We start from the raw sequence: 12221 nt of genomic DNA, 5'->3' as shown, positions 1-12221 counted from the left end.
CTAGGAAAATAAACGACAGAAAAGGACTCGATGGTGGACAATAGAATTGATTTATCGTTTTAAGATTAATTTTTCACTCTGAAAATCTATCCCGACTCTCTTTTTTTGGGTATGTCACCATAGGTCCATATGAGGGACTTAATGATCAAAAAAAGAAAATTTGTTATTCTGCTTCATAGATTGGAAAATTTATTGACAAATCCTTCAAAATATTGTGAAATTATTACTAGTGTTTTTATTCCTCAATAAACGAAATAAGGCCTATGCTCTTTCTCTGAGATTTTCATCCTTCTCTCCTCTCACCGGACAATGCGGAGATCTTCAAGCCTTGCTCAATTTTCTGTTCTACTTACTCAAATTTTCTTCAAGCCTCTCAATTGCTGCACCAACTCCACTCCTTGCTTCTCTTTGATCTGAATCAGGATGTGCAGACAGGTTCCCTTCATTTGCTTTCTCTACCAGCTTCAAATGCGCCCACCCTGCCACAAAATGCATCAACCCATGTTAGCGGCATACAATCGATAAATGTACACTTTGGGAAGATTACAGGGTTGAATGTATTACCGAGTGGAAAACCCAATGCTGCTCCTAGGACGGCACCAAGCATCACATTTCTTGCTCGCCATGGCAATGATCCTGGCACTGATTGAAGAAGAAACCAAATGTTAGACATCATATTCTTAAAAGGCTTTAAGCATCAAACGAGAAGTCGATGCTTTGATGCATGCCAACCACGACAACCATTTAACAAAGAAGCTCAGAAGATTAGATATGACTCTTACTTATTAGACCAAATGTAGCAGCAGTGGCTGAACCGGCTCCAACAACATTGAAAACATCATGCACACCCCTTTTCTCAGCAAGCAGATTTTGCATACCACAAAATGTAGCAGTAAACAATCCAAGACGCACTCCACCAACTATCGAGCCCCGAGTGACTCGTATGAACCTTTTCTCCATTGCATCTCTCATCATACGATATTGTTCACGCTTGTCTGGTGTGCTCCCAAGCTTCAACATTACTTCTGCATCCTTGCTCTATTTTCAACAAAATACAGTTGAAACATGATGTTAAAAAGAGAAATCAATCAGATGAATAAGTAGTCAATATCAACAAAGCCACTTTACAAGTAATGTTATCTAACATTTTCAGAGATTGAGATCAAAATCAAACACCTCAATCGTTCAAACATTGTTATGAATCACTGCAAAGCATCAAAACAAGCACTTGGAGCATTGTTATTTTGATACAATACAAACTTACAACTGAAGCAGATGCCTCCTTGCTACCACCATAAAACAGGCCTGCAAACACTCCGATCACAGTTGCTGTGCCCCAGTTGACAGTTCCTGCTAGTTTTTGAGAATGCTGATTCAAAGAAAACAACATCATAGTTAGGCTAACAGGAATTTTAGCAAACACATGATGGGCAATTCGAATTTAATGTACCACTCAAGTTTCAGAAACACATAACAGACAAAACCCAAATTCCAAAATCTGCAATTTAACAACTTTTGAGGACCAATTAAACAAGTGTCTCTAAAATCCAAAACTTGACCTAGAAATGAACAAAAACAATTATTTGGATGGCCTAATTAATTACATATTGCTCGGTTTTAGAGAAATATCGTATAAGAACAGCAAAAAGTTCACATTTTTATAACTATATTAGTAAGTAAAGTGAGCAGAGAAGATAATCAATTACGTTTGAGACGGTTTCTTCTGATTTCTCCAGAGCTTCCATGATCAAATAGTATGCTGCTCTTCACACTGACAATAACAGTGTGTTTGGTAGACAATAAAATTAGTGTTCTTTATCTCTTCTTGCCGTGGAAGCGAGAACAGCTGAAGGCAGTTAGAATTACTGTTTTATTTTCTGGGTAACCAAACAGAGGGTAAGCGGCATGAGAACGGTGGTAATGACCGCCATCGCCAGTTCTCACTTCTCAGTGAGGTGGCACGTGGAAACTTCAGAGTCAAAATGAGGATCAGAGAAACGACATGTCGTTTAAAACTTGCAATCTTTATGTATCTAGCTAGGCCTTGGTTAATCTTATAATTCAATCTACATTAATGACATGTTTGCTAATCCGTCGGATTAGGAGGAATTGAATTAAGGAGGAGTTGAGATTCCAGATTCCTATTAAAGTTGTTTACTAAACCATATGGATTGAGGGGAGTTAGATTCCGGATTCATATTGAAATTGTTTACTAAATCATATAGAATTAGGATAGAAGTAGTTCTAATTACTAAAATATCCTCGTTGTTAGGTTAAAATAGATGAATTTTTTAAAAAAATTTAAATTGTGTGAGGATATAATGGATAAAAAAGATGAATTCATAATGGGTTAGTTCTCCCGGAATTAAAATACCCACCTCCTACCTAAGAATTGAATTCCTCCAAAATCAGGAATTCAATTCCTAATTTTATGCGGGTCCCACTTACTTTTCAATTCCTTGATGTGAAGTAAACGCATGAATATTTCATAGGTGAAATTTAATTCCTAATTAGTAAACACACCATTCATCTTTACCTCGAATCATGAATTATAGGGAATTTTAACTTTATCCACAATTTTGCAAACATAGAGAAGCCAAGAAATGACAGCTAAAATCATAAAGCAACCCAATGAGAATCATTTCATTCAATTTTTATTGCCTTGCAATACCCAAAAGCAAGCTAAAGCTTGCAGCAGGAATTCCAATTTGCAAAAGCTACACTAAAGTTTTAAAAACAAATAATTTCTCCAACCAAAAAGAGAAACAAAACCCATAGACAATTCACCAAGATTCTCAACACTACATGTGATTGAGAACAAAGTCCCCCAAATCATGCCCACAAGGCCACAACATCAGACATTAACTCAACCCTCCAAGTAAAGTATCATTGCAGTTTGCACCAATTCACAAACCACTTCTCAAATTCTCTCTCTTTTTCTCAGATAAACCCATGAGTGCTAGTACAACTATGCTCATTCTCAGCTTCCTCTACCTTCTATTTTCAGCATTAATTCCATCAAATTCAGGCAATGCTACATGCAGATCCTATTGTGGAAACCTCACCATAGATTACCCATTTGCCCTCCATTCGGGCTGCGGCCACCCGGGTTTTCGAGAACTCCTATACTGCATAAACGATGTGCTTATGTTTCACATAAGCTCAGGATCTTACAGGGTCCTAGACATAGACTATGCTTATCAAGCCCTCACTCTACATGACCCTCACATGTCAACTTGTGACAACATAGTGCTAGGAGCAAAGGGTAACGGCTTCTCCGTCGAGCAATGGCGGGCCCCGTACATGAATCCGACGGCCGACAACGTATTCATGTTGATTGGCTGCTCAGCTCAATCACCACTCTTCCAAGGCTTTCCGGGGAAGCACTTGCCATGTAGAAACGTTTCAGGCATGAGCTGTGAAGAATACTACGGTTGCCCAGCATGGGATTTGCTGGGCGGCCATAGGAAGGTGGGCTCCATGTTTGGGTCAGGGCCACCTGAGTGCTGTGCAGTGCCATTTGAGGCCATCAAGGCCATTAATCTTACCAGGCTTCAGTGTGAAGGGTACAGCAGTGCCTATAGTCTTGCCCCATTGAGGCTTGATGGGGCTAATGGGTGGTCTTATGGGATCCGAGTGAAATATTCTGTTCAAGAAAATGATGAATTTTGTAGGGCTTGTGAGGCTACTGGTGGCACGTGCGGGTATGGAACTGATGGCATTAGGCAATTGTGCATGTGTGGGAAATTGAATTCTACATCCAATTGTGATTCTGGTTAGACATTAACAGTTTCATCATGATTCTCATTTTCTGTTATATATATATATATTTCAATTAATAACTTTATTGATGATCTTTATGTGTGATGCAGTAAAGTCATCATCACCAAGAACATACTCTGTGGTGGACAGCTATACATTGATAGGTATCTTCTTCAGCTGTTCAGTCATTTTGCTGCAATTGACCTTCAAATTTATCATTTCATCAAGCTCGTAAATAAAAAATTAGTTTCCAATTATCCAACTTTGGTATCTAATTTGGTTACTTGTTTGCAGGATCACTGGTGTGTCTGTTAGCATGGATTACAACGAGCCATTATCCAGCACCATATGTTATGCATCTCATTATGTAAATGTCAGATTTATATATATTGTTGGCTTCTTGCGTGTTATATATTGTTGGCTTCTTGCATGCATACATGAGAGAGAGAGAGAGAGAGAGAGAGAGAGAGAGTTGTAAACATATTTTTGAAACTTATTATGCTTCCATTGTTTCACATAAGCAAATAGTACACTTGACTTTGAAGTTGACAGAGGAAGAGAAATGTTGGAATTCTTTCCGAGTCTATTTATTTTTCCTGAAAATTACATGAATTCCAAAATTTCACCTTTCTACCCTTACCCTTTTTTCTTGCAAACATCTTTCTGCCCTCTTAAGGGATGATCTAATACATTGCATTGGACAGTAAATTACAAAAAGATCCGTTTGCCTTATTATGTTCTTTCAAATGTGTAGACTCTACAACGGCTCTCGATCATGATGAGTTCAAAACTGATATCTGAGGCATCCTTAATAAACAATTGTATCTTTCTTCATTGTCTGAAATCATTAATCAAAACGGATTAAAGGAATTGATAGTTTTCATCACAACCTGAAGATGTTAATTATATATGGTCAGACCACTCACATTGGATATATCTACCCATTGATCAAGGGTCCTGATAGCCTTCCCTGAAATTTGTGTTTCACGAGCCAACGAAACTCCTTCGGCCAAGGTGTTCACCCGACCGCTGACAAAGAGAGCTGCTGCAGCATTTAAGATCTGGCCAACAGATTTGGTAATGAATAGATATCTCAAACATAGGAAGGACATAACAAAATCCATATTTAGTTGTAACAATCAAGAAAACATACAAATGCATCTGCAATGGAACCTTTCTCCCCAGACAATACACGCTTTAGTGCCTCAGCATTATACTCAGGGCCTCCACCTCGCAAGTCATCTAGGGTGCAACGAGGAATTCCAAAATCCACTATAACATAAAAATAATGATTTTCTTGTAAGTTCTATGAAAAATCATCCGAAAATCTGAAAGCAGCAATAAGCATAAGAATTAATAGTTGAGAACTAGAAACAAAAGATTCTCACATGGATCAAAGGAGAACTCCTCAATTTTATTAGGAGTCACATCAAGGATATGCCCAGGTCCTATATTCAAATCAATTACATGTAAGTTAGGGTTATATTTGAATTAGAAGCAAAATAAAGATGATAATGTATTAGCTTAAGGCCGTAAAAAGCCTCGTACAACTTCCGTATAAACATAGACTACAATAAAAAGAGGGATTTTACCAAGTGGACTCATTTCGTCCAAGCCCTCTGAGTGAACAACTAACGCTCTCTTCATTCCAAAGCTTTGCAACGCTTTAGCCATCTTCAAGACCTACACAATTAAGAAATATAATGAGCCACATGCACACTAGTTAGTTATAAGATAAAGTCCAAGTTTCTACAAGATGTACCTTGTGTCCACTAAAGTGTTAAATAAACAAGATACATTATTATCATTACACAAGCGATGCCAAAACTATTTACATGAAGTGAAACCCATAGTCAACAAAGAAATATAACATAGTTGTTTCATTTGGTTCTATACCTTTAACATGAAGTGTAGGAGACTAATTGTTGTTGTCCCTCACAAATCACCATCTAAGCTCACTATAAGATAAGCAACAATCCATTCTAAGTTTAGACAATCCAAAGTACTCTAGATGATGAGCCTTAAAGGAAACTACTCAAAATCTGAAAATCAGACAGTCATCATGGCCGTATGTTATTCATTCAAACATAAATTATTCCCGCATTGACAAAAACAATGTAGAAGTTCTTTGGATCATTCTTAGAATTGCTTTCTTGTCAACATCTTTTTCTCACAGAACAAGAAATGTCATCTTTGCATACAAATCCCTAGTTAAGAAAATTGTTTCAAAGCAAAAGTTCCCGCATTGAAAGTATCAGTATTTATAGAAAAATACAATTGCACACACTGGAGCAGTGTGTCAACAAATCATCAAATTTAGCACAACGTGTTATCTACATGCCTAAGGTGCATGATACAAAAATAAAGCTAAGATCAAGATAGAAATTTGTTTGTGAAAACAATGATATTTCTAATATTTCCAAAATTCTAGGAATAAACACTTACGAGCTCATCCTTGTATACACCAACAACAGCAAAAGGTACTCTTGCTGGATTCAACAGGGGTCCCAATATATTAAATACAGTCTTTACTTTCAGCTTTTTTCTAACAGGGCGGACAACATTCATTGCTGGATGATACTTGGGTGCCATCATAAATCCAATGCCTGCTTCATTCACACATCTAGTTACCCCCTGGTTCAAGAAAAATCACAATTGAATGAGCATCTTTCTAGTCAAATTTGACATCACAACTGTACATTTTATTTAACATTTTGGCTATTCTCAATGACATTTTAAAAGGAAAAGTAAATGATCTATTCACCTCAAGTACTAACTAGACTCCACTGTACCATCAATCCACATATTTGAAACCAAATGTTTAATGCACCAACCTCAGGGTCCAAGTCAATTATTATTCCCAAAGCTTCTAATACATCAGCACTTCCACATGCAGAGGAACTGGAACGACTTCCTTGCTGGGATACAACAGTTATCAGATATTAATTATAGTTTGAAAAAAATCACATAACGCAAAAACATGACAGCATCAATGAAGATAGATGTTACCTTTGCAACTTTTGCACCGCTAGCTGCAGCAAGTATTGCAGCCCCTGTTGAAATGTTTACAGTGTTTGCCCCATCACCACCAGTTCCAACAATGTCAACTGCATCATCTATGCCTTCTATATTCAAGCTGTGCTTCATCATCCCCTTTGCCAATCCCACAATCTGTTTAATCATAAAAACCAATAAAACAAATTATACAGGGGAAATAGGAACAGTCATCCTTCTCCTTTTTCTTTGTGAATAAAGTAGAAGCCACAAATGGAAACACAAAGACAAAAAAGAAAACAACCTACTGAAACAACAGGATCATCAGAAAGACAACAGAGACACCATGAAAAAATCAAACCACCATGAGAACAAAGATCAGTAAACCAACAAGATGGCACAACCAGCTGAATCCAAGAAAAACAAGCAACTCAAGTTCTGTTATCATGCACCCCCTTAAGAGAAAAAGGAATATCCCAGTTGTCACATGGTTGCCTTCTATTAGAAGAATTGTTCATATTTTTCCAAGGGCAGGATCTCACACATTCAATCACCAGTTCACTGATTTCTTCCTCTATTCTAAATATGCCATTATGTAGCCTATATTTCTTTTTAACATACTTCTTCTAGTCAAATGTATTCCATTCTACTGATTTTAAGTAGCATTGTTGACCCAGATAAAAAATGCGAAACAATTGTTACAAAAAAATCCAAATAACTGAAGCAGATAACTTTAGCAGAGTTCAAATGCATACATACTACACAAATCTACAGTTGACAGATATTGAAAAAACGTTGAACACAAATAAAATTGCATTAACAACATCAGAAAATTCATGTCTGGGAGTTTCAGAAACTTGCTTTTGAAAATTTGTATGTTTACCCACAAACTTAAGAAGAACATATCAAGTAATGACAACAAAAATGCAAGATTTATATTTGCAGATGAAAGGAAACAATAAACAATAGCTGAGACTGCCCTCATCAGATCTTTGCAAACAAGTGCAAAGAATCAACCCACATAAATACGTTTCACATATAACCCATCACCGAATTGGAACATGCCAACGATCAAATCCAATAACATTGATAAACACGAACCCATCAATAATAACATCTAGTGCAGTTGACCTCTGAAAGTAATCCAAAAACATACCAAAAGGGAAAATAAATGGGTTGAACTGAAACAACATACACAAAGAAGAAATGGATGCATAACCATACCTGAACAATCAATCTACCATGACAAAATGACACCAAAGGGATAGTGTTATCTGGGTCTCAATAAAAATGTATTCCTTAAATTTTCCTAAGTTTAAGTAACATTATTGACCACCAATCATCATCTGTACCACTAGAAATAGGAAATTGCAGGCATCTAATTTGAATTTGAACAAGTTGTTAGCTCCTAGCATGAGGCCATCTCACTCGCCCTCATGAATAATATGACTAACTTTAGCATGCAAATTAGTCCCAAGATCACAGTCCCTTTCATATTTGAATTGATAAGATTTCAGAAATTCACAGAAAAGGAGGAGGAAATAATTAATCTCAAAATAGTTCCTAAAATTTGGTGGATACAAGAATAGTTCACAAAAAAAAGTTTAAAAAGTAGTAGAAGAATAATCTAAAAGTACCTAAAAGGAACCAGAACGTCAAACAAATAAACAAATCTCGAAACTCTTAGTAATGGAGAATACAAACTATCAAAACAAACAAACAAACAAAAAACATTAGTGCACGCCATACCAGAGTATGAGAAAGAGTAAAAAAATATAGCAGATACTCTAGACTGCCGTCCCAAGATTATGGCAAAATTAGAGACCCAATGCTGCAATTTGCTGAACTGCTTCATGCAAGTGAAAGACATGAAAACAGAGGTACCACATTTAGAAAAATTAAAGGCGAAACCATACAGGCATTTTAGCGAACAATTCACATGCAAACAGTGGCGGATCCAGGATTTGAAATCCGACTGGACGAAACTTACATTAAAAACTCGAGGTTATGAGTGAATCCCATTAACAAACATAAAAATATACACTTAGTAGGGGGACATAATGAGCCCTACCCTCAAATGCATCTCTATACATAAATAAAAGTTTAGCAAAAAAAAAAACTGTTCTTTTTCTTAAAAAATAATTTCCAACAAATTCTTTGTTTTCTTGGGGTTCGGATTGTGATCCGACATAACAAAAGATAACCTATTTAATCCAACATCCCAACAAAAAATCAAATAAATTCTCATAATAACATCAATGCCTTTAATCAAACATTTAACATACCAACAACAAATCAAAACATCTCGACAATACCAATATCAAATCAAACATCTCGACAATACCAATATCAAATCAAACATCTCAACAAAATTCCAAAAATCAAAGACCTAATTAATTTCAACAAAGTCAGCAAATTATAATTCATTCTTAAGTAAACTCTAGAATAGATTAGAACACATAACTTCTAACCTATTTAAAATATATTAGATTCAATGTTGTCATATACAAAATCTTAAAATTTGGGGGTAGGAAATTAAAGAGAAGATAATTAAAGAGGAGAGAAATTTTAGGTTATGCATACATGCGGGTTGCTTTTTGGGTGGGCATAGGTTTGTATGTTTCACATGGGTTGGCCTATTCTATATGGGTATTTTTTATTTTTGAAAATTTTGGGGTAGGCAGCAGCCTACCTTGCCCTAGGCGTAGGACCGATGCAAACATACATGATATGATCAACTTAAAATGCTATTTTTATTTTTAAAAAGAATTCTTACTTCTCCATAAGTCTCTCCTTTGGCTCTCAATAATACAAGGAAAGCACTTATCAAAGCCTCATTAGCATCTCTCAGCAAAAATTCCAATGAAGCTTCAGCCTCCGCCTCTGATAAATCCACGCGATCAATTAACGACTCGATCAACTGCAAAACCACAACAAAATCTCACAAACCCAAATTTGTTTCTTCCCAAAATAAAAATAAAATAAATCACAAGTCACTGAAAATTGAACCTAAAGAAACCCAATTGGTACCTCATTGAAAGAAGCTATTGGTGGCTTTGATCTCTCAGAAACAATGGGCGAAGCAGAGAGCAGAGCACAAACTCGAACAGCTGAGCTTCTTTGCTTTATGTTGGGAGCTAAAGGTATGCAGCTGCTGCTTAGAAACTTGAGCTTAGTGCGGTTAGTCAATGAAGCAAGACTGGTCAGAGATTGGAGTTGCGTTGACACTGCCATGGTGGTAACCTGTAAACGATTGGAACTAAAAAAATCGCTTCTCAACCCAAACTGTCTAATATCAGATTTCTAAGACGAAAAGCTCATTGCCCAAGTCAAGTTTCAGAGAAATTTGGGAGCTTTGAAGATTTTCACCAACTCAGTCTTTGGAAATTGGAGCTATTCCACGGAAACCTGGGCGGTTTTATGCACAATCCCAGATTGTTAAAACGTCTTTTGTTTGGCTCCGATTGTTAAAACTTTTTTTGCGGGGGGTGGGGTAGTTTTCCATTTGAATATAACCGCACACAAACCCGTATAAAATATTTTCAACTTTTATTTTGTCTTTTATTTTGTAAATTTCTTCCCACCAAAACGTTTGGTGGGCAAATTAAAAAATACATAAATGTGTCAAAAAAAGAAACATAAATAAATAAAAATGTGGGCTTTGTTTAGTTGAAAACCCCAAACGGTGTGTATTATTATTATGACCACCTTGGTCGTCTAGTCAATCTTAGTAAACCCCAAAACGTTAGACCCTATTTGGTTCATAGAATAGATTTGAGAGAAAATCAGTTCCTATATCATAAGGAATGGAAAATGAAAGATTTTTTTTATCATTTTGGTAATACCGAGAAAGTAATTGAGAGATATCACTTTATTTCATTTCCTATGATTATTTTGAGTATGAATAGAAAACACAGTTTGTATAATTTTCCAATTATACCCATATTAAATCAAATATAAAAAAAGGAATGCAAAATGTGGACAAAATGATCATGAAAAATGTGCATTTAATATAGGCTCATTTTCCCAAACTTTCCCATGATGAGAGAAAACAAAATCCAAGTTGGGAGAAGGGCTTCACTTCCCCCCTTATTTTCTCATGTGTCAAATAACAATTTCTCATACCTGGACTTACCAAACGGGGAAAAGCAATTAATTTCTCATCTGCAAGCTTCCTTTACTATAAACCAAACGGGCCTTATTGGGTATGTAACTCAAGTGAATAGGTGCGTTTATTCATGCATTCAATGTTTTGTATGTTAAAAGTGCAAAGCACTCAAATTTTAAGTTGGAATCTCTCTTATTCATTGTACCAATGCTACCTAAAAGCCTATAATAATCTTCCCTAATTTGCTAACAAATCGTATCCAACTTGGTTTCTGATTCATGTTATACGTACAAAGGGTGTATCCGAAATCAACCAATTGGATGTTTAAAATTCTCTATAACAGTAATAACTATTAGTATTATACTTAATATACTAGTTACCGTTATTTTTTTTGGTCAAGTACTAGTTTACCATTTTTATTGGGTCAAAGAATGCAATGGCTACCTAACCTCCTCAAATTTTATCCTCAGTAACTTCCATATGTAAAACCATCCATAGGCCTGTGATGCAGACCATCTGATCAGATCTATGATGCAAAAGGTTTTTCTTTAAAAAAAAAATGTTTGTATTTATATTTATTTTACCAAAAGGAAAATGTTCTTGATATAAAATAAATAAATGTCAGAGTTTGGGACCAAGTGATTGCATGATGTTTCATTTTTCTCATATTGTTTTCTTATAATAATTTGTTCAGATGTAGACTCAATATAAATATAAAAGAGGACTATATATTTTGTTGATTTTGATCACATGCTTTCTTGAGAGAAGAAATCAATTTCTTCAAATTCCTCCACTTACCTAAGGCTAATATGGGCAATTGGACATAAGAATGATGGATGACTGATTTTGAGACCACAAATTTTTGTGAGAGGCAAAGCTAAATATGGATGTCTGATTTTGAGACCACAACTTTTTGTGAGAGGCTTTGGTATAGTACAACGTTGTATTCAGAAATTATGAAGCATTCATAGAGACTTATCCATCTAACAACATTACACATCATTTTGGTTTTTTGTTTTCTTCCATGCTTTAGTCTCTTGAGAAGAAAGATAGAAAGAAGGGTAAATTTCTCTTCTCTCGTTACTAATTCCAAATTCTATAGGGGTCTAATTAATTTGCATCAAATTATTAGTTTCGTTTGGTGTCGTTAATCTCTACTTTATATCATTTAACCACAACAAAAATGTATTAGTTTAGTTTGATAGTGTTAATCTCAGCTTTATTTGTTGAATATTTAGTCGTGGACTCTCTAGTCCACTTTATTGGAAGAAGTTTCAAGTTCAAACTCCCTGTCTACAAGGAATATATAGTTTTTTTTTTCAAGGAAAGGAAAAAAAGGTTCGGGGGCCCCAATTAG

At 35.7% G+C, this 12221-nt stretch overlaps 3 protein-coding genes across 3 annotated transcripts; 1 reads left to right on the top strand and 2 right to left on the bottom strand.

Moving 5' to 3' along the window:
• Nucleotides 1-147: 147 nt before the first annotated feature.
• On the bottom strand, nt 148-1954 carry LOC110766931 (Mitochondrial import inner membrane translocase subunit Tim17/Tim22/Tim23 family protein). Its single transcript, XM_021970353.2, has 5 exons — nt 1707-1954; nt 1265-1369; nt 783-1038; nt 565-642; nt 148-479 (listed from the first exon to the last, which is right to left on the bottom strand). The coding sequence occupies exons 1-5, from the start codon at nt 1743-1745 to the stop codon at nt 346-348; spliced, it is 612 nt and encodes a 203-aa protein (XP_021826045.1). The 5' UTR covers nt 1746-1954; the 3' UTR covers nt 148-345.
• Nucleotides 1955-2725: 771 nt separating this feature from the next.
• Nucleotides 2726-4315, top strand: LOC110766908 (wall-associated receptor kinase galacturonan-binding protein). The gene is made up of 3 exons (XM_021970317.2): nt 2726-3775; nt 3873-3926; nt 4057-4315. The coding sequence occupies exons 1-3, from the start codon at nt 2953-2955 to the stop codon at nt 4131-4133; spliced, it is 954 nt and encodes a 317-aa protein (XP_021826009.2). The 5' UTR covers nt 2726-2952; the 3' UTR covers nt 4134-4315.
• LOC110766907 (tryptophan biosynthesis 1) lies at nt 4232-10245 on the bottom strand. The gene is made up of 10 exons (XM_021970316.2): nt 9787-10245; nt 9533-9676; nt 6772-6933; nt 6597-6680; nt 6208-6396; nt 5355-5445; nt 5151-5210; nt 4916-5034; nt 4689-4823; nt 4232-4600 (listed from the first exon to the last, which is right to left on the bottom strand). Exons 1-10 carry the CDS (start codon nt 9988-9990, stop codon nt 4571-4573), a joined length of 1218 nt encoding a protein of 405 aa, XP_021826008.1. The 5' UTR covers nt 9991-10245; the 3' UTR covers nt 4232-4570.
• Nucleotides 10246-12221: the final 1976 nt, after the last annotated feature.

This window comes from Prunus avium, chromosome 5 (assembly GCF_965620075.1).
Source record: "Prunus avium chromosome 5, drPruAviu1.hap1.1, whole genome shotgun sequence".
Lineage (NCBI taxonomy): Eukaryota > Viridiplantae > Streptophyta > Magnoliopsida > Rosales > Rosaceae > Prunus > Prunus avium.
This window is presented reverse-complemented; position numbering and strand designations above follow the sequence as displayed.